The 26868-nt window shown below is 53.0% G+C and overlaps 10 protein-coding genes across 17 annotated transcripts; 5 read left to right on the top strand and 5 right to left on the bottom strand.

The window, feature by feature from the left end:
* Window positions 1-32: 32 nt before the first annotated feature.
* Window positions 33-4432, bottom strand: H257_00189. Of its 2 annotated transcripts, XM_009822750.1 has the most exons (15): window positions 4059-4432; window positions 3729-3996; window positions 3075-3681; window positions 2508-2683; window positions 2237-2443; window positions 2017-2190; window positions 1510-1659; window positions 1296-1448; window positions 1215-1246; window positions 1037-1153; window positions 789-974; window positions 641-740; window positions 489-587; window positions 250-438; window positions 64-204 (listed from the first exon to the last, which is right to left on the bottom strand). In XM_009822750.1, exons 1-15 carry the CDS (start codon window positions 4412-4414, stop codon window positions 64-66), a joined length of 2955 nt encoding a protein of 984 aa, XP_009821052.1. In that variant the 5' UTR covers window positions 4415-4432. The 2 variants fall into 2 exon arrangements, with proteins under 2 accessions (XP_009821053.1, XP_009821052.1); XM_009822751.1 differs by having other exon boundaries at window positions 33-587; window positions 1037-1246; window positions 3075-3412; window positions 3455-3681.
* A 1302-nt stretch (window positions 4433-5734) lies between these two features.
* Window positions 5735-8473, top strand: H257_00188 (hypothetical protein). Of its 4 annotated transcripts, XM_009822746.1 has the most exons (13): window positions 5735-5803; window positions 5853-6024; window positions 6086-6365; window positions 6417-6571; window positions 6628-6900; window positions 6948-7055; window positions 7160-7279; window positions 7345-7461; window positions 7541-7601; window positions 7649-7797; window positions 7856-7933; window positions 7982-8100; window positions 8160-8473. In XM_009822746.1, the coding sequence occupies exons 1-13, from the start codon at window positions 5757-5759 to the stop codon at window positions 8341-8343; spliced, it is 1863 nt and encodes a 620-aa protein (XP_009821048.1). In that variant the 5' UTR covers window positions 5735-5756; the 3' UTR covers window positions 8344-8473. The 4 variants fall into 4 exon arrangements, with proteins under 4 accessions (XP_009821048.1, XP_009821049.1, XP_009821051.1 ...); XM_009822747.1 differs by having other exon boundaries at window positions 7982-8473; XM_009822749.1 differs by having other exon boundaries at window positions 7856-8100.
* Window positions 8474-8636: 163 nt separating this feature from the next.
* On the top strand, window positions 8637-11293 carry H257_00186 (hypothetical protein). Its single transcript, XM_009822744.1, has 9 exons — window positions 8637-9023; window positions 9076-9226; window positions 9302-9381; window positions 9428-9491; window positions 9551-9666; window positions 9768-9896; window positions 9953-10106; window positions 10183-10364; window positions 10421-11293. The coding sequence occupies exons 1-9, from the start codon at window positions 8646-8648 to the stop codon at window positions 10499-10501; spliced, it is 1335 nt and encodes a 444-aa protein (XP_009821046.1). The 5' UTR covers window positions 8637-8645; the 3' UTR covers window positions 10502-11293.
* On the bottom strand, window positions 10512-11291 carry H257_00187 (ATP synthase F1, delta subunit). The gene has a single exon (XM_009822745.1). It carries the CDS (start codon window positions 11255-11257, stop codon window positions 10622-10624), a length of 636 nt encoding a protein of 211 aa, XP_009821047.1. The 5' UTR covers window positions 11258-11291; the 3' UTR covers window positions 10512-10621.
* A 527-nt stretch (window positions 11294-11820) lies between the features above and the next one.
* H257_00185 (hypothetical protein) lies at window positions 11821-14641 on the bottom strand. Of its 4 annotated transcripts, XM_009822740.1 has the most exons (8): window positions 13240-14641; window positions 13132-13188; window positions 12959-13084; window positions 12688-12891; window positions 12495-12632; window positions 12382-12440; window positions 12215-12330; window positions 11821-12160 (listed from the first exon to the last, which is right to left on the bottom strand). In XM_009822740.1, the coding sequence occupies exons 1-8, from the start codon at window positions 14602-14604 to the stop codon at window positions 11883-11885; spliced, it is 2343 nt and encodes a 780-aa protein (XP_009821042.1). In that variant the 5' UTR covers window positions 14605-14641; the 3' UTR covers window positions 11821-11882. The 4 variants fall into 4 exon arrangements, with proteins under 4 accessions (XP_009821042.1, XP_009821044.1, XP_009821043.1 ...); XM_009822742.1 differs by having other exon boundaries at window positions 12382-12632; XM_009822741.1 differs by lacking the exon at window positions 11821-12160 and having other exon boundaries at window positions 12174-12330.
* A 144-nt stretch (window positions 14642-14785) lies between these two features.
* H257_00184 (hypothetical protein) lies at window positions 14786-18889 on the top strand (the record flags this gene model as incomplete). Its single annotated transcript, XM_009822739.1, has 10 exons — window positions 14786-14851; window positions 14904-15204; window positions 15292-17510; window positions 17568-17615; window positions 17674-17811; window positions 17859-18062; window positions 18120-18257; window positions 18315-18352; window positions 18413-18522; window positions 18594-18889. 10 exons carry the CDS (start codon window positions 14786-14788, stop codon window positions 18887-18889), a joined length of 3558 nt encoding a protein of 1185 aa, XP_009821041.1.
* H257_00183 (TKL/LISK/LISK-DD1 protein kinase) lies at window positions 18813-21120 on the bottom strand. The gene is made up of 7 exons (XM_009822738.1): window positions 20588-21120; window positions 20364-20525; window positions 20195-20281; window positions 19981-20142; window positions 19499-19918; window positions 19151-19438; window positions 18813-19078 (listed from the first exon to the last, which is right to left on the bottom strand). The coding sequence occupies exons 1-7, from the start codon at window positions 21065-21067 to the stop codon at window positions 18956-18958; spliced, it is 1722 nt and encodes a 573-aa protein (XP_009821040.1). The 5' UTR covers window positions 21068-21120; the 3' UTR covers window positions 18813-18955.
* A 130-nt stretch (window positions 21121-21250) lies between these two features.
* H257_00182 (hypothetical protein) lies at window positions 21251-22647 on the bottom strand. Its single transcript, XM_009822737.1, has 5 exons — window positions 22274-22647; window positions 21902-22219; window positions 21777-21848; window positions 21561-21716; window positions 21251-21509 (listed from the first exon to the last, which is right to left on the bottom strand). Exons 1-5 carry the CDS (start codon window positions 22609-22611, stop codon window positions 21413-21415), a joined length of 981 nt encoding a protein of 326 aa, XP_009821039.1. The 5' UTR covers window positions 22612-22647; the 3' UTR covers window positions 21251-21412.
* A 97-nt stretch (window positions 22648-22744) lies between these two features.
* H257_00181 (PLK protein kinase) lies at window positions 22745-25395 on the top strand. The gene is made up of 5 exons (XM_009822736.1): window positions 22745-23084; window positions 23138-23470; window positions 23773-23872; window positions 24003-24395; window positions 24471-25395. Exons 1-5 carry the CDS (start codon window positions 22753-22755, stop codon window positions 25335-25337), a joined length of 2025 nt encoding a protein of 674 aa, XP_009821038.1. The 5' UTR covers window positions 22745-22752; the 3' UTR covers window positions 25338-25395.
* A 48-nt stretch (window positions 25396-25443) lies between these two features.
* On the top strand, window positions 25444-26843 carry H257_00180 (hypothetical protein). Its single transcript, XM_009822735.1, has one exon. The coding sequence runs from the start codon at window positions 25464-25466 to the stop codon at window positions 26802-26804; it is 1341 nt and encodes a 446-aa protein (XP_009821037.1). The 5' UTR covers window positions 25444-25463; the 3' UTR covers window positions 26805-26843.
* The last annotated feature ends 25 nt before the right edge of the window (window positions 26844-26868 follow it).

The raw sequence follows: 26868 nt of genomic DNA, 5'->3' as shown, positions 1-26868 counted from the left end.
GGGGATTTTGCCGTAATGCAACGAAGCACGAGTGGATGAAACAAATACAAACTTTGCAAGTCGTTAGATCACAATGTAACTGTCGCGATTCGTTCCATTCGCGATGTCGTCGGTGCTTTGGTTTGAGCGATGGGAAATGCGAGACAGTTGTCTCTTGGACGAAGTATTCTTGCGCACTTGCCATGCCGACAACTCGTCGTCGTCCTGCACAACATCAACCATCGACCAATATGAAGTTGCTCATCCTACCGAACGTATGCTCAGGGCCCTCTGGTACTCCATCAAGGCTTGGTGGGTTTCCATCATGTTGCCCATGTCCTCGTTGCGCGTGTACGTGTTGAACGACAGCGTAGCCGGGCGCCGGGAGTCTGCCACGTCGTTCGTGTCGTCCACTTTTTGCATCAAGTTGCCAAAGATCGAGTTGGGTTTGGCCACCAACTACACCATCCCACACATGAACGGAATCGATACGAACTCATCGTGTATACCTCTTGGAATTTGCCATACTCGACGATACTTCCCGCGTCCATGACGACAATCAGGTCTGCATTGCGCGTCGTGTCCAAGCGATGGGTGACACTAATCACCTAAGCCACCACATTCCATTAAACACAAGTCCAACCACTCGAATCGACCGTACTGCCATGTCGAGCGTTCGCGTCAACCGCTCCAACGTGGCCACAATGTTGGCTTCCGTGTTGGAATCCAGCGCACTCGTCGCCTCGTCCAACAAGAGCACGCTACGCCAAACCACGTCACGTTGTCCGCTTCTGCCAAACAGGGTCTACCTCGGTTTACGGACCAACGCGCGCGCCAAGCAAATCCGCTGCAGCTGCCCGCCACTCAAATTCACCAGCGCATGCTGCCCCACGACCGTGTCGTACCCGTCCTTGAGCTGCTGGATAAAATCGTGGCATTCCGCCGACTCGGCCGCGCGTTTGCAGTCGTCGTCTGAGGCCGTGGGCTGGCCATACCTACGCCACCCCCATATACATCCCGTGGGGTCATTTCAAAGGAATGACCAAGCACATTGTACCGGATGTTGTCCAAGATGCTCCCGTTCAGAATCCCGCCTTGCTGAAACACGACCGCCAGTTGGTCGCGCACACTTCGCTTCGAAAATTGCTTGACGTCCGCGCCGTCCACCGACACTCTGCCCGGCAGACACGGGATGCAGCTGCATGAGACAGCCCAAGAGCGTGCTCTTCCCACACCCGCTAGGCCCGACGATGCAGCTGTATTCGCCCTGCATATCCCCAGATGACGTACGATATACGAGAAAGCCTGAGCCATACCTTTTTAAACACAACGTCCACGTCGTGCAAGATGGGGGGTCGGTCGGCGGAATAATGAAAGTGAACGTGATGCAGCGCAATGTTCTTTTGCATTGGTGGCAACTTTGGCGAAGGGTGTGCAGTGTGGTCGCTGCCCTTGGGGATTTCGTCCATCTACCCCCATCATCAGTCAACATACATGCTTCCAAATGTTCGTCGATATGATATATCGTACCAGCAGCACTTCGTCCAGACGTTGCAAGCTACTGGCGTTGCCAATGGCTACACGCATAAACCCGCCTAAGACACTTACGGGGGTCGACACGCGGCTGATCAGCGTCACACTGGCAAAGAATTCACCCGGTGTAATGTCTCCGTTGTACACCTACAGATATATTGTTCATTGCGTGAGCATTAAAATTTATATATATATAATAAAAAGTCGATTCGAGTGGGGTGCTCCATCGAATGAGCAGCACCATATACATCGGCAGACAATCGATTGACCAATCAAAACCCAGAACACTCATCAAGTGGCCAATCAAATCCTTTATTCGACCAATGCATCATCAAATTAGTGTGTGACTGGAATTAGTGTGACACTGGACGATCTTTCCATACAAAACGCAATCAAAAGAATCGATCGATAGATGTGGCAAAGAATCAGCGCAAAAGTCCACCAAATTTAGAGTAAAAGAACAACAATATATATTTATAGGCACGACATATACGTAGGGGGTACCTTGATCGACAAGCATGCAGTCATGACTGCGACAAAGATAAACATGGCGCTTTCAATGTAAATTTGTACAATGCCACTCCAAAAGTCCTTGCCAAACTGCGCGACCCCCAGCGATTGAATCGACGCACCAAATTTCGCCAGCAGCGGCGACTGTATCGCATACGCGCGCACGACCTAAAACCAAACCACGTCACATGTGGACATACGTAGTTGGCCTTACCTTTTGACACGCAATGGCGTTTTGGTACTCGGCCGACACGAACGCGTTCTTTTTCCCAAATTCTTCCGACTTGGACGCTGCCAGGCCCTGGGGTCCCGACGACACGACGATCGCAGCAAACGAGAACGCCATGATACCCAGCACCGGTTGAATGTACACCAAGAACCCAAACCCAATCGCGATCGTGACGATGGGTTGCATCAAGTTCTAGAATTCAATAGTGAATAATATATATATATATATATATAGAGAGAGAGAGAGGTGCACAGACCCAAAACACGGCCTGCCACATCGCATTCACTCGTGCAATGTCCGACTGAAACAAATTGTTGAGGTCGCCGTCCGTGCGTTGGTTGAAAAACTGAATCGGCTGGTTCAAAATCACAGACAGGAGCTTGTCTTGCATGCGCTGGGTGGCTTTGGCAATCATTTTCGCCTGGAAATACCCTGTCCATCCAATTATATATTTCCAATATACTAGTGTATATATATATATATATAAATTGTATTGTATTGCGTACGTGGTCGAATATATATAAATATATAAATTGTATTATATATTCGACCACGTACGCAATACAATACAAAAATACTATACGAATCCATATATCATTTTTCCTGTATATGGAAATATCGTGTCCATTCACTTCGTACCACATTTCCAATGTACATTTATATATAAACAACGTGAAACCACGTAAAAAACAATACAAAAATAATACATGCATCTCTCATTTCCTTCACTATATATATTATATATATATAAAATGCTCCAAGACGCTATATACAAACTATTCCACCAAAAGATATATCGTAACATCATCATATATGAACGTACCCATGGCGTAATCGCACACGACAAACGGCACGGCCAGCGCCAAGATGCCCATAATGCCAAACTGGAGCGACTGGAGCGGCTTAAAGATGTTCAAGTTGTTTTCCTTGGGGTTCTTGCCGTCTTCGTTGGCCATTTCGTCCTTGTACGTGATGGTTTTGGTCACGTTGATGATATTCTGGCCAGAGTAGTCCCAATATGGAAAGTCCGGGCTCAGCGTCATGTACCACGGAAACGCTTGGTCCGTGAGGATCTGCAGGCAGTACGCCATGGCTGGGACAATGCACGCGTACAGCACCACCACGAGCACCGTCAGCCACAAGTCCACCTGTTGTGTGGTCCTAACACGGCTCAGGGACTTATAGGTATTGAGGTTGAGGTACCAGTGGCGAAACGTGGACTTGATCACTTCGAACGCGCCGTACGTGCTCTGCATGGTGCACGTCGCGTCCACGTGTCGCAAATGTGTCAGGAATGCGTCCACCGACAGCTCCTTGGGGCGGTACTGCATGGCTTTTTGGAGGAATTGCATCAGTTCTTCGCGGACCATGCAGCCATCTTGGCGGCCGCAGATCAGCGCCAAGTCCGTCTCCATCATGTCGACCGACGCCTGACACACATGTGGTGAGCGTGGAATGAGATGTAGGAACTTTGTACCGCCGAGATGCCGGGAATGCGGTGAATCGCCGCGCGCAAACTCAGCAAGTTGATCTGCAGTTGGTCGTGGTTGGCATACTTGTGTAGTTTCTTTGAAAACGTCCGCGCGCGGGGCTTGAGGCAAATGCGCGCCGCAACAAAGAGGCAGTATGTCGCGGCAATGTACTGCTCCTTCTGGTTCGTGTTCACTTCGTGGAAGAGTTCGTACTTGTTCGTCCATGCACCTTGCGTCAAGACCACCTCGGTGACGTCGTCAGCCCAGACAAACCTTTCATGCACGTCATAAACATGGCCCAGTCGGGGGGACGAGATAGAGAAGTAGTCATGTACCGTCCAGCCAGGGCGAGGAATAGCAGTACGACCGCTAACCCGTCAAAGATTGTGGCGGTGTTGCGGAAGTACGATCGACGGAGACTCATGAGCCGTCCCAAGGCATCTGTGAGGTACATGGCCGCGCACGCGGAAGACATGAATCGCGTCGTAGGTGCGGCCTTGTAGAACGTTTCTGTCGACGTAACACTCGTCACGATGCAGTTGCCGAGGAAGTCGAGGAGAAGCAACGTCGTCAAGAAGTAATGCCATGGTCGACTGTCCAGGAATTGAAGGAACCGAAGACGTATACTCTTCTCCTGTGGCTCGGTCGCCGCGCTCGATGTTGCAGCGTGCGACTCCTTCTCCCGCGCCATCGTACAACCGTCGCAGAATGCCAGCTGAAAACCATCCCAGGTGAATTGCCCAGGTTTATCCCATTCACTGATGTGTTAATGCGAACAAATGTCAAGCAATAATACAGTATTGTGTATAAACTTCCAAATTCGCATGTTTTGTCTACTAGTAATCAATATTGAATCACGCTGGAGTTCTGATTGGTTGAATTTACTTTTTCTGTTTGTACAGCCAATCAAATCCACTCAAAGTTGGACTAGCCAATAGCGTCGATTCGTGATTCGATCCAAATTTGTACCTTATCCACAATACTGGTATTGAAATACGGCACGAGTCTAGACTAACAGTAAACACTATACTGGGAGGACTAAAGTACTAACTAGTACGTAGTTCTCCAAAGACTCTGACTTCTATATCATGGCACACTAGCATTCCTCCTCGATTCTCAGTAAGAACGGCTTCGCAATATCAACTCCGCCACTTACCACAAGTAGAAGTCATACTGCAACGTAGATGGCCAGTTTATGGTGCACCGGACAGTTTAAGGTGCACTCAAATTGGCCAATGGAATTGCTTGATATTTGGAGTAGCCAATCGAATCACTAGAAAAATAAAATCACTAAAAATAAGCAAAAACAGCATACATATTTTAAGCTTACAGTTAAACGCTTTAACTGTGCACCATAAACCGTCCCTCCTATTTTGCCTTAACTTGAGTGGAATCGAAGTAAATGAACGCTAAGATGAAGTCTACTCAAGCCGATTAAATAATCAGAAGAATGCCCAACCTTTCGGCTTCATGCAGCCCTTTTCAGAATTGAAATCCCGGTCCTGGGAGACGAATAAGCTGCATACCCTTTCAAGTGCACCATAAACTGGCCATCAACGTGATATCACTCATAACGAATATCCCAACGTGTATTTCCCTTCCCTCCCTGAATTTTGCATGCCAATAAACATATGTGTAATACAAATACACTGTACCGATAGTTGTGTCGGACGTACAAATACATGTTTGTCAAGAACTTGAATCCAGAGGGTCTATTGGTAATTAAATCCTCCAATACGTTGTGGTTAGACTAACGTTATGCTTAAGTTAGATGTATCTGGCTCGAATCAAGTAGTACTATACGTATAGTACTCGTCATGCCGTTTGGTATAACTTTACACGTTGACGTTCAGTATCCACTCTTTGTGTTTCGAAAACACCGTTGAATTTCGTTATATTTCCTCAAACTGGAGAATTTGGCCAATCGGAGGAGTCGCTTGAGCGCTGTCGTATCATTTCATTGGTGCAGACGTATTAAATTGACCAATCGACGTGCACTCATCGATGGATCCGATGGCAAAAATCTTGCGCCCATGGACAACTCGGACGACCTGATCTCGCTGACGCTCAAGCAGAGTGGGTACGTTACGTGGTCATGCACGTTATGTCGATCCGACTAAGCCAAGTAGTTGGACCGGAGATGTTGCACCTATGGCGTCGATTTCCGCGCCAGAGTTGGTCGAGCTCGTGACGTGGGGGTTTGCTCAAATCGAGAATGCTCAAGAACCGCTCAAGTTCGAATTCCCGAAGGGCGTGGCGCAGCGTCACCGCCTGGCCGCGTCCTTGGCAGAACGGCTTAAGGCACGCATCTACATCGTCTCAAGTAATGATGTGACATACCATCACTCATAACCACGACTAGGCCCTTGGATATACGCACGATTGTGGGTACAACCACCTGCTCTACCCCACCGAGGTGGACTCTCGTCGAATGCTCCAGTGGATTATCCAAAAGCTGCCAAAGGTGGAGAAGGAAGTCATCGACGTCGACACCCCTCGTCTTCAGTTTCGCCAGAGCATGCACCACGCCTTGACGCAGTGGGCCACGCTTCAATATACTCCTTCAGTCCACCATCATCGTCCACGCCACCGCACGTCCATGTTGCCCGCCGAGTGGCTGAAACCTGGACGCGCCAACCCAGGTACGTCGCTTTGAGTCCCTGGGATTTGGTTGAAGTGTGGGTGGTATGTAGCTCGTCGGGGTTACATTGCGTCCAAGCAACCGTTGATCACTGACAGCACGTTGTGTCCCCTGCACAAACAGCGATCTCTTTTGGAGCTCAACGCACTGGCACTAGCCCACGACTCGTCCCGAGATGCCCTCCTTCATCTTCTTCACACTTCAGAGGTGCACACAACACTGTGAGTTGCATGGTCCATTCAATGTTATGCTTCTCGTGGCAGCACGCGCCTTCAGTGCCGACAGCGGCGTTCGAGTCGATCGTTCAGGCTGCGTTTGAGTCTGCCAGCCAGCCCGCTCACCAGCAGGACGCACATCATCTCCCCACGGAACACCGCAGTCGTGCCCTTGACAAGCCCAACGGCCCAACCGCTATCCCCATCTTGGCTTCAACTACGTCGTCGCTGTCCAGTGCTGCGTCTACACCCTCTGTCGACGCTGGTATCACAGACGCCAAGGAAGCCTCTGTCGACACCCGTACCCAAGATGAACTCCAAGTGCGGTGGCACCAACATGTCCTTTATGTTTACTACTTCTGTTGTAGGCCATGGACATGGAGCTCATTCAGCTCCGGGAACGCTGTGCAGCGAACGAGGCGGCGTGGCATGACTTGCAAGCCGCCTGTGAAGACCAGCGCAACGTGAATCGGCAGGTGGGTGGGTTGGTTGGTTCCTCGTCGAAGCACTGGCGTGACATGCATGTGATAACTTGGTAAACGCGAGAGGTTGCCACTCACGACGTGCACTCTATGAGCAGATTGAAGCGCGGTCGGCGGTCAAAATGGACGACTTGCGAGACGTGCAGCAAGATGTGGCCATCCGCCACCAAACCCTCGACATGTTAGCCGACGCCTCCAACAACATTGCCAAGTTGCAGGTACGTACGAGTAGTAGTAGTATTACTAGCAAGACACTAGTAGTAGTTTTGAATTTGACGTACAGGACATGTGCGCCAAGAGCTCGGCGCACTTGATGGCGTTGGCGGAAGAGTGGGAATCCCATCGACTGCCGCTCGTGCAAGAGCTGGAAGCGCATGCGGCGACGCAAGTGCACCGCGTCGTACGTTGTTTTGATGGAATATGAACATGTTCACAAAGGTACTTGAACGGGAGGTGTGACTTCTTGTGTGTGTGCACAGGAGCAAGCCAAGGCCCTGGAGGCAGAAACGACGCTGTTTCAAGCAGAAACCAAAGCGTTGGGTACGTAATTGAAGGCGCCACATGGGATGTGTGTGACGTGGCAGCAGGGGAAACGTTGGTCGAAAAGCAGGCGCAGCGGCACTTGTTGGAGCGAAAGTACGACGCGATGGCCAAGGGGATCAATCGTAGCATGTACACCCTACGTATCATGGACATTATCAAGCAAGTGCACAAGCAAAAAGCGGACATTCAAAAGGTGTGAGATTTCGAATGACGAAGGAGTGATGGTGGTAAAACGTATGTGGTGGTGGTAGGTTGTCAAGGACATTCGGTCCGTGCACAAACAAATCAACGTGTCGTCCGAGAAGCTCAAGCGCAGCGAAGCGATTGTGGTACGATCAATCGACCGTGTTGGCTGGGGAAGCCGACGGGGTTTGTAGGAGGAGCGGCTGTTCCAAGCGGCCAAAGACGACAAACTCCGCCCCGAGAAGAAGAAGCTGTACATTGAATGCTACCGCCTCTTTACGACCATCCGAGAGCTGTTTGACCAACTGATTGCGTACGACTGTGTGCCATGTTATACCTACACGAGTCAAGATGGCACGCACGTGTATGTAGGTGCGTGGCGGAGGCCGGCAAGCGAGACTACCAATGCCGCGACCTCGAGATTTGGATCTCCCAGATGGCCCACCACGTCAACCTAACGAATCTGGACCGTATCCACCAAGACATGACCCAAGTCAAGCACGAGAACCAAGCGCTCATGCACGAGATCCAGGCCATCTCGATGGCCACGCCTTGAGAATTGCTCCGATCTCCGTGAAATAGTAACCTGTCATTGGCTAATTATTTGCCAATCCGTTAGTGAAACTTGTGGAGCTTGAGCATATGGTCCAATAAAACGTAGTCTAGGAATATGATTTCGACCAATGAGCACGCGATTCATTTATTGGGAGTCCTGTATCTGTTGGGATCAGCATTTTTGTAGGTACATAACAGTACGTAATACGGTAGTTCATCTATAGTACGGATAGACCTGAATATCCGTATAATTGGCCTCCACCCAATAATCAGCGCGAACCATTTCCACTTGCATCAACATCGATGATGCTGAGCACGAACGAGCGCGACTTCTTGCTGGGGTCCCTCAAGGTCAACCGTAAGGCGGATGTGAACACGGTACAGCGAGCCGATGGTCGCGGCTTGCTCGAATTCCGACGCATGCAGATGTCCCTGCGTCGGTGTCTGCAGGAACATCAAAGCGAATGTGAGTTGCAGCTCGGTCGAACGCGGGTATTGGCCGTCGTGTCCGGCGAAGTCGTCGCTCCATTTCCCGATCGACCGACTGAAGGATTTCTCCAGTTTCAAGTCGAACTCTCGCCCATGGGCGCTTCGATCTTTGAGCACAAGCAAGCACACAAGGCATGGGCCGCGGAGCTGTCCCGCATCGTCGAGCGCTCAATCCGCGATTGCAAGGCTCTGGTTCGTGATAAATCCTTCCAGGAACTATTGGTTTCATGATGGCCTTGTGTAGGATACCGAAGCATTGGCGATCGTCGCAGGGGAAAGCGTGTGGGCCATCAAGTGCACCGTGCACGTATTGGACCACGGCGGCAACTTGGTCGACGCCGTCTCGATCGCGTCAATTGCCGCCCTCATGCATTTCCGCCGACCAGAAAGCTTGGGTATGTCTTCTGCTTGTACACAGCTATCGTGTATTCGCAGCCGATCGATCGTTCATTCACTTTGTTTCTTGGTAGGCAACGACAGCACGTTGATTCCGTTGAGTTTGCACCACATCCCCGTGTCCATTTCGTTCAGCTTTATCCAGTTGGACCCGGTAACAAACATATAACGTCACTATGACGTTATCGATAACAACGTAGAACGACCAAGACGACCCCGTGACATTGTTGGATCCCACAGACCGCGAAGAAAAGATCGTCGACGGTTCGTCCCTTGTATAAACTTCAGTGGTTGCTTCTCCACGTCATCATGACTCATTATAGGATCCATTACGTACACGTTCAACTCGTTCCGGGAGCTGTGTGCCGTGCACAAAATCGGCGGGGTCTCCGTCGACACGAACGTCGTCCTCCGCTGCGCCAACATTGCCGCTGCCAAGGTAAGATAAACATTCGACGATCATGTGTCGATATGTTGATATGCTATCATCCTATCCAATGGGATGATGCTCATGTTTTGAGTTTGGGGCGATCGCGGTAGGCGGAAGAGTTGACGGATATGCTCAAAGAAGAAACAGACAAGGCCGACCGCGTGGCCATCGAGCAGCGCCGCGCGTACCTCCGCGGCAAGGAGTTCCTCGACGCGTCCGTCGACGCCCTGTCTGTGCATGTATGTGACACCGTTGTGTCCATTCATTGGTGATGGCAATGTTTGCTGTTGCGTAGAAACCGGCGCCACTGGATGTGTCTGGACTGGACAAGGCCATGGAGGACATTGTCGACTTCAAAACACTCCATGCGCCGATTCCACTGCGGGCTGACCACGCCACGCAGGCGGCGGACGTCCATGAGCTCATGCAGTCCCTGGAACAAGCCAGCGGTACATGCGACCTCGTAGTAGTGGTTCTCCACGTGTACAAGGAGTGATGATGCTCATGACGATTGTGTTGGTGTAGAAGGACTGGCCATCACCGAGGCGGCGCGAGAACACTTTCACCAACTCACGCAAACGGTGCATGTGACCACGAAACCAGTTGGGACCGCCGCCGCCGCGGTGGACGACAACAGCGATGACGATGACGAAGAGGCGACGGTCATGCACGTTCAAAGCGAGTTCCACGCGGCCAAGGCGCCAAAGGTAGTAGTAGGACTGACTGCACATGTGTATGATGTGGTATGCAAACAACATGATAGGAGGAACCCATCGAAGACGTGGACATGGGGAGTAGCAGCTCGGACGAGGACGACCTGTTGGCGGCGATCAAGAAGAAGTAGATACAGACAATATAGAGACGACGAGTGTGTGAACCATCGACGTGTACGGGTTGTTTATTAGGGGGAGAGAAGTCGTCGTCCACGGTAGACAGACACACAACCAACAGCAATGAATACTTCTTAGTTGCGGCTTTGGAGGATCAACTCGATCTTTTCAATCTTGGTTGCGAGGGACAAGTCGATGAACAGGTCGGCGATTTGCACCTTGAGGCCGCCGAGGATGGTGGGGTCCACCACTGTTTCGAGCAACAACGTTTCGCCCTTTTGCACGCGCGCCTTCAACGCGGTTTGGACAAGGGCCAATTGGTCCTTGGTCAACGGGTCCGCGCTGGTGATCTTGGCCTGCACTTCGCCGCGGTGGGCGCGCATCAAGCGGTTGTACGTTTGGATGATGTTCTTGGCATCGCCCAAACGGCCGTTTTCGGCGAGCACCGTGAACAAACCAGACACGGGCTTGGAGAACTTGGCGGCGTCCATGACCTTGGAGATGTCGTGTTTCTTTTCGGTACGGGAGATCGTCGGGTCCTTCAAGAATTCCGCAAACGTTTGGTTGGCGACAATCTCGTCGTGGATCGACTTGAGTTCCTTTTCCACCGCGTCCAACGAGTTCTCCTTGGACGCGACCGAGTACAACGCGTTCGCGTACTTGGCATGCAGACCAAACAGCTGCAGCTTGGGCGCGTGCATCGACGCGAAGCCATCGATGGTGGCTTCCGTGGCGGTCGAGAACGAGCGTTGGAGGGTCTTGCGCAACATTTCGGCGGTCTTCAACTCCAAAGGGGAAAATAGCAGTCAGTGCGACGAGTGGTTCCAATCGACGATCAGCTCCTCTTAAAATGAATACCTCTGAGATGTAATCATTTATCTCGTATGGCGATGTAAACCTATAAGAATGAATATAAATATGACCAATCAGAAACGAACTCGAGGATGTGCTGCGCCAAAACACAGTGGTCAAGACGATGGTAAGCCAGCCAGCCACATGAGGCGGAAGCACTAGACTGGACTGTGCGGTAACGTTGCGCGCAAAGCTCGATATGAAAGACAGAGGTTTCATCAACCAAGCTACGGACACTTTATGTGCCGAACCAGCGTGATAGAGTCTATCGTTAACATCCACCCTTTCAAAAGATCCGTAGAAAGTGCAACACAATCGTACAAGCTATTGCCACAGCGAGGATGATCATGTCTGTCCTTGCTAAACATACTCTATATGCAGAACATATTAATGTTAGTAAGGGTTCGAAGTTAGTTGTCTTCACGGATACGTTGTACATGTGTTGCGACAGTACTTGGCACTCGGTTGCATCCTAAGCTGCCACGAACCAAACAAACTCGTGCATCGTTATGCATGGTAAATATGACTACGTCGTTCTCCGGTTTACTCCAATTGCCATTGGTCATCCGACGCGTACTGGGCCAACGTACACGCGCCCCAGTATGATTGGTACTCAATGTGGTCTGGGACAAAAGCATGGACCTTCCCGAGCAGTTCATGACGACTGACGACGACTTCTTTGACGAGGCGGCGCTTGAGGCCTGGTAGCTTGGACACCCGGCCGGATAAGACCACAGCGCCGAGCAGCTCGTCTTGCACGATGGGGTCGCAAAGGTCGACACTTCGAAGCAGTGCATCGTGGAGCCCTCCCCACGTCGACCCTAGAAGGTCATATGGGGCAAAGGGTATGAACAATCACTTGATTTCGTAGCTACCTTGAAGATGCAGCGACGGTTGGAAGAGCACTTCTGGACCGAGATAGAGCTGCATGTCGGCTGCAAGGGCCCACGACGCCATGTCCTTTTGAATCTCAAACGATACTGGGGGGTGCCTACGGAATGTTAACGATTATAAGGCGACGGTTTTCATCATAACTTCGTACGACGTATGATCGCCTCCACCTTCCTTCGTCGCGTCATAAGCCACATGGGCCTTGCTTTGCTACATCAATTGTCAAACAGGTGAATATGGCATCTTAGAATTGAGATATAGGACCACAATAGCCGAAGCCAGCTGCATTTGCATGTCGGGGGCCAACGCGGCAAACGGCGGCGATGACGCCCGGAAGAGGGCGGCTGTATGTTCGACCACATGGTGTCCGCCCACGAAGAGCTGGACAACCGCATGTGTCATCTAGTCACATCCCATGAATGAAGTTTGCGATAACATTGTCGCATATGGTTCGTACGATCGTTGAGTCATAAATTGGTACCACATACGTGGCGTCCACTCCAATGTCGACAACAATGCCTGTTGTGAGCCCACAGTTCCGCAGCACCATTTCCGCCGTCGTTGGCAGCATCAACGCCGCGACACCAAACTCTTGCAAGAGCATCGTGGACAGCTTGGCCTTGTCTTTGCGACTCAGCAACGGCTTGACCACCGCCACCATCTGGACACATGTCCAATTTGAAAATGTAGCCTTCGTGGCAAAATGGAAGTGCACTTTTGCCCTTTACCTTGTACTGGGCGGGCCGGACGTCCAAGTCGTCAAACACAATGGAAAACATACTCTTGCGTGTAGAAGCTTCCATGAGCGACCGCCTTCGGGAGAGGTATCCCCCCAACGCGATCGTGTGGACGCCCTATCATTCGTGGTCTTAGTAATACTAGAATGCTACTAGTATTGTACATCGGCCTGTTCGACACACTCGAGGCAGGTTTCCACGGGCGATGCAGTCTTCACCACCTACGACCACCCATTCACCACCGATTTCATGTCGACGCTGTATGTCTGTACCGAGAAATCCAGCGCTGGCAACACAAAACCATCACCTGCGTCTTCGTCGACAATCCCCGCGAGGACGTGGCTTGATCCTGCATGCACCACGATCGTTCCGACACAGTTTTCAAGCTTGGAGAACGGCCCGTCGTCGATGATTTTGCTGCAAAACCGGGCTTTGATCCACTCGAACGCGGCCATGTCACTGCCCAAACTCGCCATGAACGTGTGCAGCACACGAGTGTCGTGCCCTTGGGCCAGTTCGTGCAGAAAGCACAGCGTCACCGTATCGTACAGCGAACTTCGCAGCGCGTCTATCTCCATCGTTTTGCCTTCAAGGAGGTTGTTCATGTACGCGACGGTGCAGTCCTGAGTCGTGGAGCGCGCACTCGTCAGCGTCGCAATGCCCTCCACTTGGGCCGACATCGAGTCCACACATTGCCACAGCCGCGTAATCTCACCCTCCTTTTCTTCAAATTCTGCCATCGTGATCGCGTTCGAGTTGGACGCAGTCATGGCGTCGATAAACTTTGCTTCCCAAGATTGCGCGGCCGCAGTCTGTGCTTCTAGTTGCTGGGTCAACGTCGCCACAATCGCCTCGAGGTCTTTCTGTCCGTCTGCCCGCAGCCCCCGCTCTCGCTGCAGCTCGCCTTCAAGCTGCGTGTACTTCCACATGAGGTCGCTGTATTCGAGCTCCATTTGCTCCTTCTCGCCCAGCAATTTTGCCACGCGGAGGGTCTGCTGTGTAACAAAGTCACTGGAATGTGGGTGTGCGGCATCGTCGGCCTTTTCTGGGGACGGTTGCGGGGTGGTTGGAGGTGCTCCGAAGAAGGACGTTGTCTTGGTCAATTTGCCTGGGGAGTCCTTTTTTCGCAGAGGGAACCGAAGTTTGGTAGGAGCAGTCGACCCCTGGCGAGTGCTGCCGTCGCTGCTGCCCGAGTCGCTATCCTTGTCTTGGGCCTTTGGGGGGCGATGTCGATGATAAAGATCTATCGTTGAGGCACTTCGCAGAAGTGATCGTTTGGAAGATGCGGCTTCCTTTGACATTGGAGGAAACCGCTCGGCCGAGACAATATGGCTGGAGGATGGGGCCATGCTGGATGAAGTTAGCATGGATGAGGTACATCGAGTGGGAGGTGGAATGCGTGATGACGATTTGTCAGGGGACTTTCCAGAGGCGATGCTAGTTGCAAAGTGATGGCTAGAAGTAGCAACTCCGCGATGCCTGTCATCCGAAGGGAATGCTGTGGCGGAGGGATGCATGGCTGTAGCAAAATGAACCGATGGGATATGGCTGACCCTTCGACGAGACGAAGGTGGAGGGGGCGGGGGATTGCAAAAGGAATCACCTCCGAACGACACATGTGGATCGTCGTCGGCCATGGCAGCCAACGCCTTGCGCAAGCTTTCTGCTTTCTGGGAAGTATTAATAGCACGCGTTTTGTAAGGGCAGCTATGCTTCAAGACGTCTTTGTTCGCCAGCCCCATACGAACACATATGTATCACCAACACTATTAATAGACTTGAAAGTACATCTCAACACACAAAGTAAAGAGCGTCGACATGCCTAGCATGACGCATGATAGTTCCCGGTCAGAAAGGCATCCCCCCACCAACTCTCGCCCTTCGGTATGTAGCATCCTCGTCGAAGGAGCCTGCCTATCTCACGTGCGATTCGTAGGTGATTGCCAAAGTGCTCTTGTCTACATCTGCCACTCCAGCTGTGCAACCCACGTCGTCCGCACCTTCGTTTGGTTTGCACGAGCGACAGCATCGCAGTCGCCCTCCGTCTATAGTCACGTCAAAAATGTATACGAGTCCCGGGGGACAGTATCACGACCGACCTATTCCGGCCATCCCAGCTAAATTTGACCTGTCCTCACCTCGACAGGACATGCCTTCTTACTTGCAGCCTGACACATCTAGCATGCTCGCAACCATATCGCGATGCGCAACGTTCTCTACGTCAATCAAGCCACCAGGTGATCACTTCAAGATGTCCCCGAGGTCTCAAAATCGAAAACACTCTTCAATCAACCTTGCAACTTGCATGGAGTCATCGGTCCTAGATGTGCCTAATAAGTCGCGGGAGAACTCGACATCCGCGTCAACAGCGGCGGTGGAAGCTGCAGCAGTAGGGGTGGCAGCCCTCGAGCGCGAAATCGAGCGGATGAAGATCGAGAGCCGATTCCGTCAAATCGCGTACGACCAACTGGCTGCAAAGCACCAAACGTTGGTGCTTCGGTCCGCCAACATGTGTAGCCAAAGCACGGTCACCGACTGCATTGATCAAGTTGCCCAAGGGACCAACACGGACGTTGATTACGAGCGTGAAATGTCCAAACTCACCACCAAAATCTCGTCCTTCCAATTTCTCCAAGAAGTAGATCGCAACTTAATGGAGTCCATGCGTCGCGACCACACCACACAACAGTCGGATTTTCTGGCTGCCAAGGCCAGCCTCGAAACGCGACTTCAGGACGTGACACTGGACCTTCAAACTGCTGAAGCCGGGCGTAGCACTACGTTGCAACAAGTTCACGACTTGTCCACTGCTTTGGCCTCAAGTCAGTCGTCGAAGGCAGCTCTTCAGAATGGCCTGGAGCAGCTGGAAGGCGAGTGCAGGCAAGCAACACATTCGTACGCAGCTTATCTTCGGCAACAAGAAGTCAATGCTGTCGAGTTTAACATGACAGAGAGGTTGCTCAAAGAAGAAAGGAACGATCTCGAACGCAACTACCATGAAATGAAGCAACAGCATCAGTCGGCGATCACGAACATTCGAGATATGGAGCATTTAACTTTGCGTTTGCAAGGTGATCTGACCAGAGTCACTGTCGAATTGGAGGCCCAACAAAAGGCCATGAGCCTGGCTCAGTCCGACAGCAGCGCGCTTCAAGCCAAGTGCGTTGCGATGTCAGCAGCATACGACGCTGTATCTGCAAAGCTGGCTGCCACGCAAAACGAATTGACAGCACAATCACAATTGATGACACAGATGCATCAAACACACAATGCCGATAGTGATATGGTGGCCACGTTGACAAGGCAGCTGCGGGAATTGCAGGACGCCAAGGACTTGATGCAAGCCGTCCACGAACGGCACACCCAAGCCTGTGATGACGTAACCCGTGCGCTTCAAGCCAAATGCGTCGCAATGGCCACTGCAAACGACGCTGTTTCCGAAACGTTGACTGCTACGCAAGGCGAATTGACGAGGCAGTTGCAGGTGGTGGCTCAAATGAAAGTTCAGCACACTGCCGATAGCGACCTTGTAGTTGCGTCGCAGCGCCTGCTGAAGGATACCAAGGACAGAATGGACGCAGCCCAAGCTCGACAAGTCCAAGCGTGGGATGTCGAGCGGGGGTGCTTGAAGGAGCGCGTGGCCATCTTGGAAGACTCGATCGAAGGCCTTCGCTTGACCAACGATGCGTGGCAGGTCAAGTACCAAGCCATGCACTGCCGCGTGGGGGACATGACGTCGCAGTTGGAAGCTCTGCAGCTCCAGTGCGCAGATGCGTTGTCCACAAGCGACGACACAAATGCAAAGTGCGCGCGGGACATGGACCACTTGGCGCGCACAAATGTCGACTTGCACGACGCGTTGGTGGCACTCACAGCGCAGCACGAGGCGAATTGCAACCACTACGACCTTGCAGTCGAGCGAATCGAAGCGTTGGAAGTAGCGGGCGCTCAAACCACCGTCAAGTTGAACCTGGCGGCGTGTCATCGCGAGATGCTGGTTCAAACATTGATCAAACTAGACGACCAGTGGACCCAAGCCCTAGCGTTGGCGTCACAGAACGCTCAAACGGAGGGGGCAGCCGCAGTGGCGGCGAAAGAGAAGCAATGTGCTGAGCTGAGGGATCAAATTGTGTCGATGGACGCGATGTTACATTCGTCAACTGAATTGAACGACGCCCTGGCTCGGAAATGCGACGACTTGGAAGCGCAGTGCCGAGTGGCAGATGCCTTCAAAGACTCGTGCCATGAACTCTTGGCCCGATGCGACAGCCAAGACGCGTGGTTCGATGCCGTCGACAGAGTACAGCTTCCACCGACGCCAACCCTGAATGAACCAGTGCTATCCCCCACCATGGAAACACAACCGACGGACGACATATTCCATGGAAGTTATGAAGTTGTGGCGGAGATAGCACCAATGGAAATGATCGAGAAACAGGACGATGGACGTATCGTGGCGGTGGTGGTGGGGGCGTACCGGGTTCAAGCTGGGTTGGTGTCGGCCCAAGAGGATGGATGGTCGTTACCCATGCTGCAGTGGGAGGTATGTCTCAAGGACATCACATGCATCGAAACGAAGTACATGCTGGGTGCATTCTAGGTGGACCAACACTTGTGCAAAGTTGAACACGCCGTGTCCCCCTCCTCCGTACACACGACAACTGAAGTGGTGGTATTTCGCTTTTTAACGTTATATTGTGAATTAGTCCAAGATCGTCAGGCGCCACTCCCTCTGTATCCACCGCTCCCACAGCCCCGACGAGGATGCCCCCAAGACCACGACCGCGTTTTGGGCCAACCTGTTTCACCACCTTGGCATTCTCGAGTCCAAGGCCGTTCAAAAGGTGTCATATATATCGACTAAAGTAGTATGTTATCTGTGACGCTGCAGATGGTGGTGGTGCATCCGTGTGGCTGGCACGACGACGACGAAGGCAGCGCCGTCCGCCAACTGCTGACGGAGCACCACGTGCATCGAGTCATCGTCACGACCACGGCCCAAATGGCACTGAAAGCTGCGGGCATGAGCACCGGCCTCGTCGTCGAGTTCTGTGTCGACGGCACGTTTGTCATCCCGATCTACGACGATGCGATTGTGCGTTAGTTCTCTTCCTGGTACACCATCGCAGATATGTATTCAAACGGTGCGTAGGTGGCCCACGCAGTCATACAAGTGAACGTGGGGGAGATGACGCTGCTCGAACGAACGACGTCACTCGTTCGTGTCGTATCCCCTGCATTCGCCGCCTTGGCCCACGTCGATCAAATGCACTTGGCATCGGCCATCATTGTAGGGCTTCGGCGGCGGCATCTTGATCTACTGCATCCATGTTATGTATCCCCGTAGCAACGCCACGGCCGCGTGCGCTACGACATGGAGCCCTCGTATGTACCCGTCCCATCGCCGTTTCAAAATCATGCAAAGTATCACTCGTGGTGGTGTAGGCAACCGACGGTGATTGCGTTGAACGACGGCATCGGCCATCCGTTTCGTGTCATGTTGGACGGGGAATTGCATCTGGGGCCTGAAGTGTACTTTGAAGATCCTTCCATGGGTACTAGTACTAATACTTGTATATCCAGTTTATGGATACCTGCCCCCTGTTGACAGATTGAATGGTTGTAGATGGCACCGTGCCCGCGGCGTTGCTGGCGAGTTTGGATCGATGCGACCCCATGTACATGGACACGTTTTGCGGGTCGGTGGTGTTGACTGGCGCCATGGCCAAGCTGCCCGGTCTCAAGCGGCGACTGGTCAAGGAAGTGGTGCTCGCACGTCCGGAACTGCTGGGACAGCTCTTTGTGGACGTCCCAGATGCGTCCGACATGCAGCCGTACTGGGGAGCATGCACGTACGCCAAGTACGCCGCGGACGACGAATGGACCCAACAGGAACGAAGCCACGCCACGACAATATTGTAACATTTGTGTTTATGTATGTATCCTGTACTGATCTACAATTCTGTCCACACATCAACCGGCCGTGGGCTAGCCTACTACTACATCTTCTTCTTCTTCTCCACGCAATACTAGAGCGGCACGGGCAAGGCGCTGTCGGTGACTTGCGTCGTGGACGTTGAGAAAGTTGAAATCGTCGTCCCCGAGCCCCGTCTACCACCACCACCACCAATACACACGAGTCATGAGTTATCATACATACATAGTCATCATACGCGCGCACACCTCTCGAAGGTAGTCGAGCGTGGCAAATCCCTTGGACTTGAACGTTTGAAAGTAGCACGCCAAGTCGAGCGAGTCGAGCCACGTGTAGATCTCGTCGGTGGGGTCGACTGGGGGAGGGGGGCTTTCGCCGTTGGCTAGCTCTTGGCCAGCCAGATAGTCTGCCACGTGGATGGCTCGGGTGAGCATAGCCACCCACAGCTGCAGCTCGTGCGCCGTGGACGCCCGGAACGTCCACTTGACGCCACCGACTGCAGCATGCTCCAGCGTCCACCGCCGATTCGCGGGTTTCTATGGCATGTTATTGATCACGCCTATAGGGCAAAGACTAGTACTACTACGCAACCAAACCTGCTTGACACGGCACCCTGCCAACGGCGTCGCGTCCAGTTTGGGCGTTCCTTGGTCGTTCATCGATTGAAAGTGCTTGAGATTTTTGAAAATCGACAGCGTCGAGTCCTGGAGGACGATCCACCGATGCCGCCATCGACGCAGGGGGCCATGCGCCATGAGCAGCGGTCCCGCGTACGCAGGCGCGGACGTCTCGTCGAAATGCAACTCGTCTTCATGATGATGAGTCGAAATCCAAGACCCATCGTCGTGGCCACCAGCTCGATCGTCCACGACTGTGTCCACGTGGGCACTGGAAAGCGACTCGCTTTCGTTGTCATCGTAGAAGCTATCCACGGATGACGCCTTACGCAACATGAGCTGCTGCTGCTTTTGGTTGATGTCCAAGTCTTTCTGGAGGTCTTCGAGCCATTCCACCACCTATGTACATACACATCATGTTGAATGGAAGGGGAAATAATCGGGGGACGACGACTACGCACTTCTCGCGCCGTCGGTCGGTTCGTTGGTTCAAACGCTGTGCAGTTTTCAGCCAGGAGCACCAACGACGACGGACATGTCGGACGGACGCCGGCGCGGAACTCGTCCATGTCGATCGCAAAGTTCTTGGCAGGTTGGCGCTTGAGAAACCCATCTTCGTTGACCTATGTAGAGTCGCCAGTGTCATATAGTGTAGGTAGCATGCATGTCCGTTACATGACGCCGACAAAGAAGCTCCATGAGCACGATGCCATAGCTGAAAATGTCGGCACTTTCATTGTAATCTTCTTCAAATAGCATCTCCTGTACACGTGTATCCCTCGGGGGTGAGAGAAGAGCTTGTTGTTTGGATCGATCGATCGATCGATTCTTCGTTCCATCATACCGGGGGCATGTACGTGTCTGTGCCGCAGAGGGACATGCGGCGCTCGCGCTTCGGGAGCCCGCAGTCGATGGATGGATCCTGCGGCGGCGGCGGGTTGTTATCGGAGGCCACTTCGCGGGCGAATCCAAAGTCGCAAAGACGAATGCGCAAGTGTTCATCCAGCTATGTATAGTGTACACAAGATGTTGTTTAGTGTATGGTGCACGACGAGACCCACAACGTACGAGCATGTTGGCAGCTTTCACGTCGCGGTGGATGATCCCTTTCTCGTGCATGTAGCGCAGTCCGTCGGCGGCATCCAGCGCGATCTGGACTGTCTCCTTCCACGTTAGATGCGGGGATTTTTTGCCCTTCAAGTACTTGCTCACGTCGCCGCCGCCGACAAACTCGGACAGAATCCACACCTCCTTGGTGTCCTGGTGGGTGTACTCGCACGAGCCAATGTATCGAAGCAAACTTGGGTGATCTATTTGCTTCAGGATGGACAGCTCACGCAAAATGTGCGCCCCATAAGCTTGACGCTTGAGTGCCACGCGCTGGCCCTTGTACGTCGCGGAGAAGACAGTTGAGAATGCTCCGTTTCCGATCACAGGACCAAGCGCAATGTCTAGAGGATTGAGGGATTCCACATCGCCCATGCAGCCTTTCGATGGGTTATCGCTGCCATCTACGTCGTCGCGGCGCTTTGTGATTACCGCTGGCATCTTGATGGAGCAGGTGTTCGAGTGTGCGTTGATCGCTCGTCTTTCCACTACTGCCAGGTGCGAATATGCGTATTTTTGTCGCATTTTCGTTCAAAAGCACGGCATAGGGTGGATTTTATACCTAGTGTTTCGATCATTTTTTACGATCTTCCATGTGCTTCCAAGAGTCATTCTACCAATAGTACTACACTTGCGTATTTTATGCAATTTAAGCAGCTCGTTTCAGAATGTATGTCTTAAAATCACCTTCGACGACCTTTATGAAACAAAAGATGCCAAATGAAAAAAGCGTGCATTCAGCCAACGATGCGCCGGGATGCAGCATGGACATGGTCCTAGCTACACTTAGGGCGACCCCTTTCGTTTCGGAGTCCAGCTGCGGCTACGACTACGCCGCGGGCTGCTGCTTCGACTCGAGCTGCGCGACCTCGATCGACGGCGCCTACCCATGATTGTTCATCATCGTCATGGCATCTAGCAATAGTCAGGTTACCTGGGAGGACTGCGGCCGCCGCGACCACGAGGAGGGGAGCGAGAGCGCCGACGTGGCGACAAGGAGCGCGAGCGCCGGTTGCGCGGGTTGAACGGAGACGGTCGTCGGCCAGGACCCCCACGACCACCACGGACCCCACCCCCTCGAGGTGGACTTCTACAACCACGTCGTCGTCATTAGGAACGATGCGGAATGATCTTAGCAAGTAAAACGAACCGTCGTCCCGGCGGCGATCGGCTGCGGCGGCGGAAGTTGGGCGACCCTCGACGAGGAGGCGGGGATCGGCTTCTACACAAAAGAAGGATGAGACAACTGCATGCAAGTGACAGCGACGGAATTACCGCGGTCGGTAGGGCGACGGGTTTCGGCGCTTGGGCGGAGAACGTCGTCGGGTGTTGTTCTTTCCGTTGTTGGGGTTTCCCTTGGGGGACACGCTGCGCTTTTTGGGTTTCGGCTGGACGAGGACAAAGTTCACTTGCACTCTGTTGCCGTCGATCTGCCCCTCGTGCATGTGCAGCTGCGCCGTCTCAGCCTCGTCGCGCTTGTGGAAGCGAATGTACGCAGTTCCCTTGACCATGTTTGCATCTTTCTCCAATGTCACCTCGGCGACACCGCCAAATTTGCCGAAAATCTCCTCCAAATGCTCCGCGTTGACGTTGCTACTCCACCGCTAAATGATGCAACTCCCTAACACGTGGTAAACAGCAGCTTACCGTGTCAAGTTAGCAACGTGCAACGACGCGCCATCGTCGGGGCTTGGGCTGCGACTGGCGGCATTCCGTCCACCGTCAACCTTCTTGGAGTCTTTTGCATCATCCCTCTCGTCCGCCCCCTTGCTGGGACTACGCGAACGAGAGCTGGACGACGAGCGCGAGCTGGATCGACTGCGCGAGCTGAAGCTCCGACTGCGGCCACGGCCACGACTTCGACTACGGCTACTGTTGCGTCGACGATCCCGACTCAAGCTTCGGCGAGGGCTTCTCCCTCCTCGTCCACCACCTCTTTCCCGGCCTCGGCTTGCGCTGCGACTAAAGCTTCGACGCGGCGGCATCTTGTTCACTTCGATCTTTCCACCCACACAATGAGCAAAATATAATAATCGTATAACATTATGTATTAACTATCACAGGATACGGTAAATTCAAACACATTATCCGGATCAATGGCATTTTGCATTTTGCGCGCTCCTGTCATGGCCGACAGCTTGCACGAGTACGACCTTGGAGACATGGTGGGCTCGGGCTCTTCCGCGCAAGTGTACTGGGCTCATCGCGTATCCAATGGTGAACTTGTTGCCATCAAGGTCCTGGACAAGATGCAACATGCACTGATTCGCAGGCAATCCCAGTCCATGTCGAAGGCTACAGGGATCCAAGAGATCGAACTGCAGCAGAAGTTGAACCACCCAAACGTACTCCAAATTATTGATGTCTTCGAAGACGCTCGAAATGCGTTCCTGGTCTTGGAGCCATGCCTCGGGGGATCGCTACAGTCGCTTCTGTCAAGAAATGACGACAATCATAGGTGTGTAGGCGTGCATGTGTGCATCCATGTTATCAACCAAAGCATGTTCGTAGGGTGCCATTGGACGAGCGTCGCGCCCAGCATTACATCCGTCAACTCGTTGCGGGCATCGCATACATCCATGGCCAAAACGTCCTCCATCGCGACTTGAAGCTGTCCAACATCCTCCTGACCAGCGACGACGTGGTCAAAATCGCCGATTTTGGCCTTGCGACTGACCTCGTCACGAACCAGTCCCCCAGCACCATCTGCGGGACTCCAAATTTCATCGCGCCGGAAGTTCTCCTGGGAAAAGCGTACACGTTCTCGGCCGATTTGTGGTCCCTCGGTTGCATGGCGTACAGCTTGCTCGTCGGGACCCCGCCCTTCCAAGGCCAAACCGTCGCGTACGAGTATATACTTATTGCATTGTCTTCATTCCCAACATTTGGATGACTTTTGGGCTGATTCACCCAAATCTATCAATCGATTCGTTATACTGACCTTTGTATGTACGAATCGTCGAGCGTCACACTAATTTCAGTCACACACTAAAAACGTCGATTTATTTGGTCGATAAGTGGATAATTTGATTGGCTACTTGATTCATGCTGTGGGTTTTGATTGGTCGTATATCGATTGTTGATGAGCGAGCACCATATGTCCTCCACTTCGAATCGACTTGGCACAATCACCATGCTACTTATAGACAAACCCTGCAAAACGTGGGCTCGGCAGACTTCCGCGTCGCCATCCCCGCCGCGCTGTCGCCGGTAGCCGTGGACTTTCTCCAATGTTTGCTGTGTGGGGTACTACTACGTTATATGTTTGCATACCATGTCTTTCAAACTAGTACTACTACGTTATATGTTTGCATACCATGTCTTTCAAACTAGTACTACTACGTTATATGTTTGCATACCATGTCTTTCAAACTAGGAGCCGTCGAAACGAACGCCGTGCTCGGTCTTAATCGAGCATCCGTGGCTCCACAACTCGACGTCTCCCGTCCATCACTTTTTCAGCCGGCCAAGCATGTTGCTTGGTGACGACCATGCTTCATATTCATGCAACAAGGCCACCAAGATGGAAGGCCATGATGATGCATCCTCTCCTCGTCCGTCCGTGTCGTCCTCGATCATTAGCGTTCCACTCGCCCAACCAAGTCGAAACCTACGCCAACAGTCCATCAAACTCCGCCGCCGCCGCCGCCGCCACCGACGGGAGCGCGCGCCGCCTCCGACCAAAGGCATCAGTGTATTGTCATCATCGTCATCTTCTAATGGATCGGCGTCTTCAAGTGGCGACGACGACGACGCCGACATTGCTCAAGTACGTACTATTGTTGACACTTTCTTTACTAATTTAAAGGCTAACTTGGAGATCGCACCAAATGTACGTGCGTAGCTGCAGACCGTGCTGGATAAGATGGCCCTCCGGAGGACATCGTCGATCAACCAACATGACGACCTCCTTGCCGAGGCAGCAGACGGCCCGGCCACTCGAACCACCACCACCGCGTCGTCAGGAGTACCCGTCGTAGCGTCGCCCGTCATGACGTTTACGGTCGAGTACCATTCCATCTTGGGGCGCCAACGGTCGCCAGTGTCCGAGTTCACGTGTTCGCGCACGTCGTTTGGTTTGGAGCTTCATGGCCCGGACGGGACGGAGCCGCACATCGAGTACCACTTGGCGGACGGACGCATTCGAGGCTCTGCGGGCACGTGTTTTGATGTGGATTTCTCGTCGCTGCCGTTGGCGGACGTGAGCGCGGCCGCCGTATCGACGTGGATTCGACTGGCGCAATGGTGTGTGGCCCAACTCCCAGTGAGCGACGCGCGCATAGCCGTGCCAGACGACACCCTCGAGGCCATGCAACGCTCGGAGCAACTGGAAGCGTCCCTTCGGCACCACGCCACCCCGTCCAAGCCGACCACACGATCGACGACGTCAGATGCAGCAGCAGTGGTGGCCGTTGAATTGGCAGGCGTGGGCGTTGCCGAGTCGTTGGAAGACGGCACGTTGTGCTTGTACTTTATGGATGGCGCTGTGCTGCAAGTCGACGATTGTGCGTCCACCGTGTCGTACCTGCCTGTGGGGGCGTCCACGTTCGACGTATTTCCGCTGCAATCGAGGTCGTCTGACGTGACCAAGACATGTGACATGCCCCATCAAGTGTCGACGCGCCTCAAGTACGTGTCGCTGTTCATACAAGAGATGAAACGACAGACCCAACAGCAACAACGAGACTACACCTGCTCGTCTGGGCCATGACGACGGGTACTATTAGTACGGTGGAACGTAGGTACTAGCAGTTATACAAATATGTGCCGTTTTAATAGTTCGAGGTGGAACGGTTTCAAGCTGTACAGTGTAACCACTGCAACACAACCGGGAGATATGGCCACGGAGACTCCGCCCGTGGCGGCGCTCTTTGCCGAACTCATGACGTCGTTGCAGCGTCGACATCGACGCAGGCAACCCCCCGACTCGGCATCCACAGAACCTCCGCAACACAATGACTCTAACCAGAGCACTCCGCCTTCCCAGCCCCCGTCGTCGTTGATCCACATCTCCACACAAGACTTGGACGATAGAATCCACGCTGCTGCTGCTCCTCCTGCTGCTACTTCTTCATGCACCCCCATGTCCGCAATTGATTTCCCGCCGCCTCCTTTCGACTTTTTCAGCAATCTGTCCGATGCTATGGTGACGCCCTTGCCATCCCCCGTGTGTACAAGTGTATGTCGTCCGTTGCCGCGTGATGTTGCATCTGTTGATGCTTCCCTTCCATCATTGTACAGCCCAGCGACCGATGTCGATTGTCTTGACCTGGTCGTCGATCTACCTCCACCTTTGCCGTCTACGTGCGACACTTGTAGTGTTCGAAACGAGGACATCCATCCGGCCCAAGTGTTTCCACTTGCAATCGATGCCACTACGCCCCAACCTCGACCCAACGACGTCGATCCCATGCCTGGAAAGGTGTCAGTGTTGTCGCCGCAGTCTGCCCTATTTCCCACGTTGATCCACACGATGCTGGACGAGGTGCGAATAGACATTACACGCTTTTACGTTCCTCTGGAGGTGGTTACGACCCGCGTGTTGGTGCACATTCAACGGCACCTGACCGACCTTCTCGACAAGGCTCATGACGGCATGACGTTGCGGCGGATGCGCCAACTCAGCTGTGTCCTGGGCGTGGAAACCATCTTGAGCTGGCTGGCAAGGTATGGCACTGTGAGCACTCAAGGCTGGCTACGCGACGCCATCTTGCACGGGCGAGGCGGGGAACGTGCAGGCCCCACTGGCCCGTTGATGCTCACAGCTATCAACTTGACGGGCGTGGTGGTCGAGGTACAGAAACGCGTACATAGAGCACAGGCCACAGCGCCTTCCAGCGACCCTCCCCCGTTGGTGTCGACGTTGTCGCTGCCATTGGAGGACGAAGTGGGGTACAATCAGTACCTGCATACGGTGTATTCACCTCGACATCGCACGACGACCAAGCGATTCGCCGACGAAAAGGCCGGGGTAGTGCCACCGCCGACCGCAATGTCCCCTCGACGAGGACTCCATGTGCTCCTGTCCGAACACATTTACCGGCATGAATACCGAACAGTGTCCAAGCACATTCCCCGCTTTTCGTCAAAGTCGTCGGTCATAGATGTGGCCGACGCCGCCACTCGAAGAAAACGAGGCGTGCGGTACGGCAACGTCAAGGGCAAAGTACACCAGTAACAAGCAGCAGCAACGTGATAATATTATTCAAAACCCAAAACTATACTATATTATATTAATAGTT

Source organism: Aphanomyces astaci (genome assembly GCF_000520075.1).
Source record: "Aphanomyces astaci strain APO3 unplaced genomic scaffold supercont1.1, whole genome shotgun sequence".
NCBI lineage: Eukaryota > Oomycota > Saprolegniomycetes > Saprolegniales > Verrucalvaceae > Aphanomyces > Aphanomyces astaci.
This window is presented reverse-complemented; position numbering and strand designations above follow the sequence as displayed.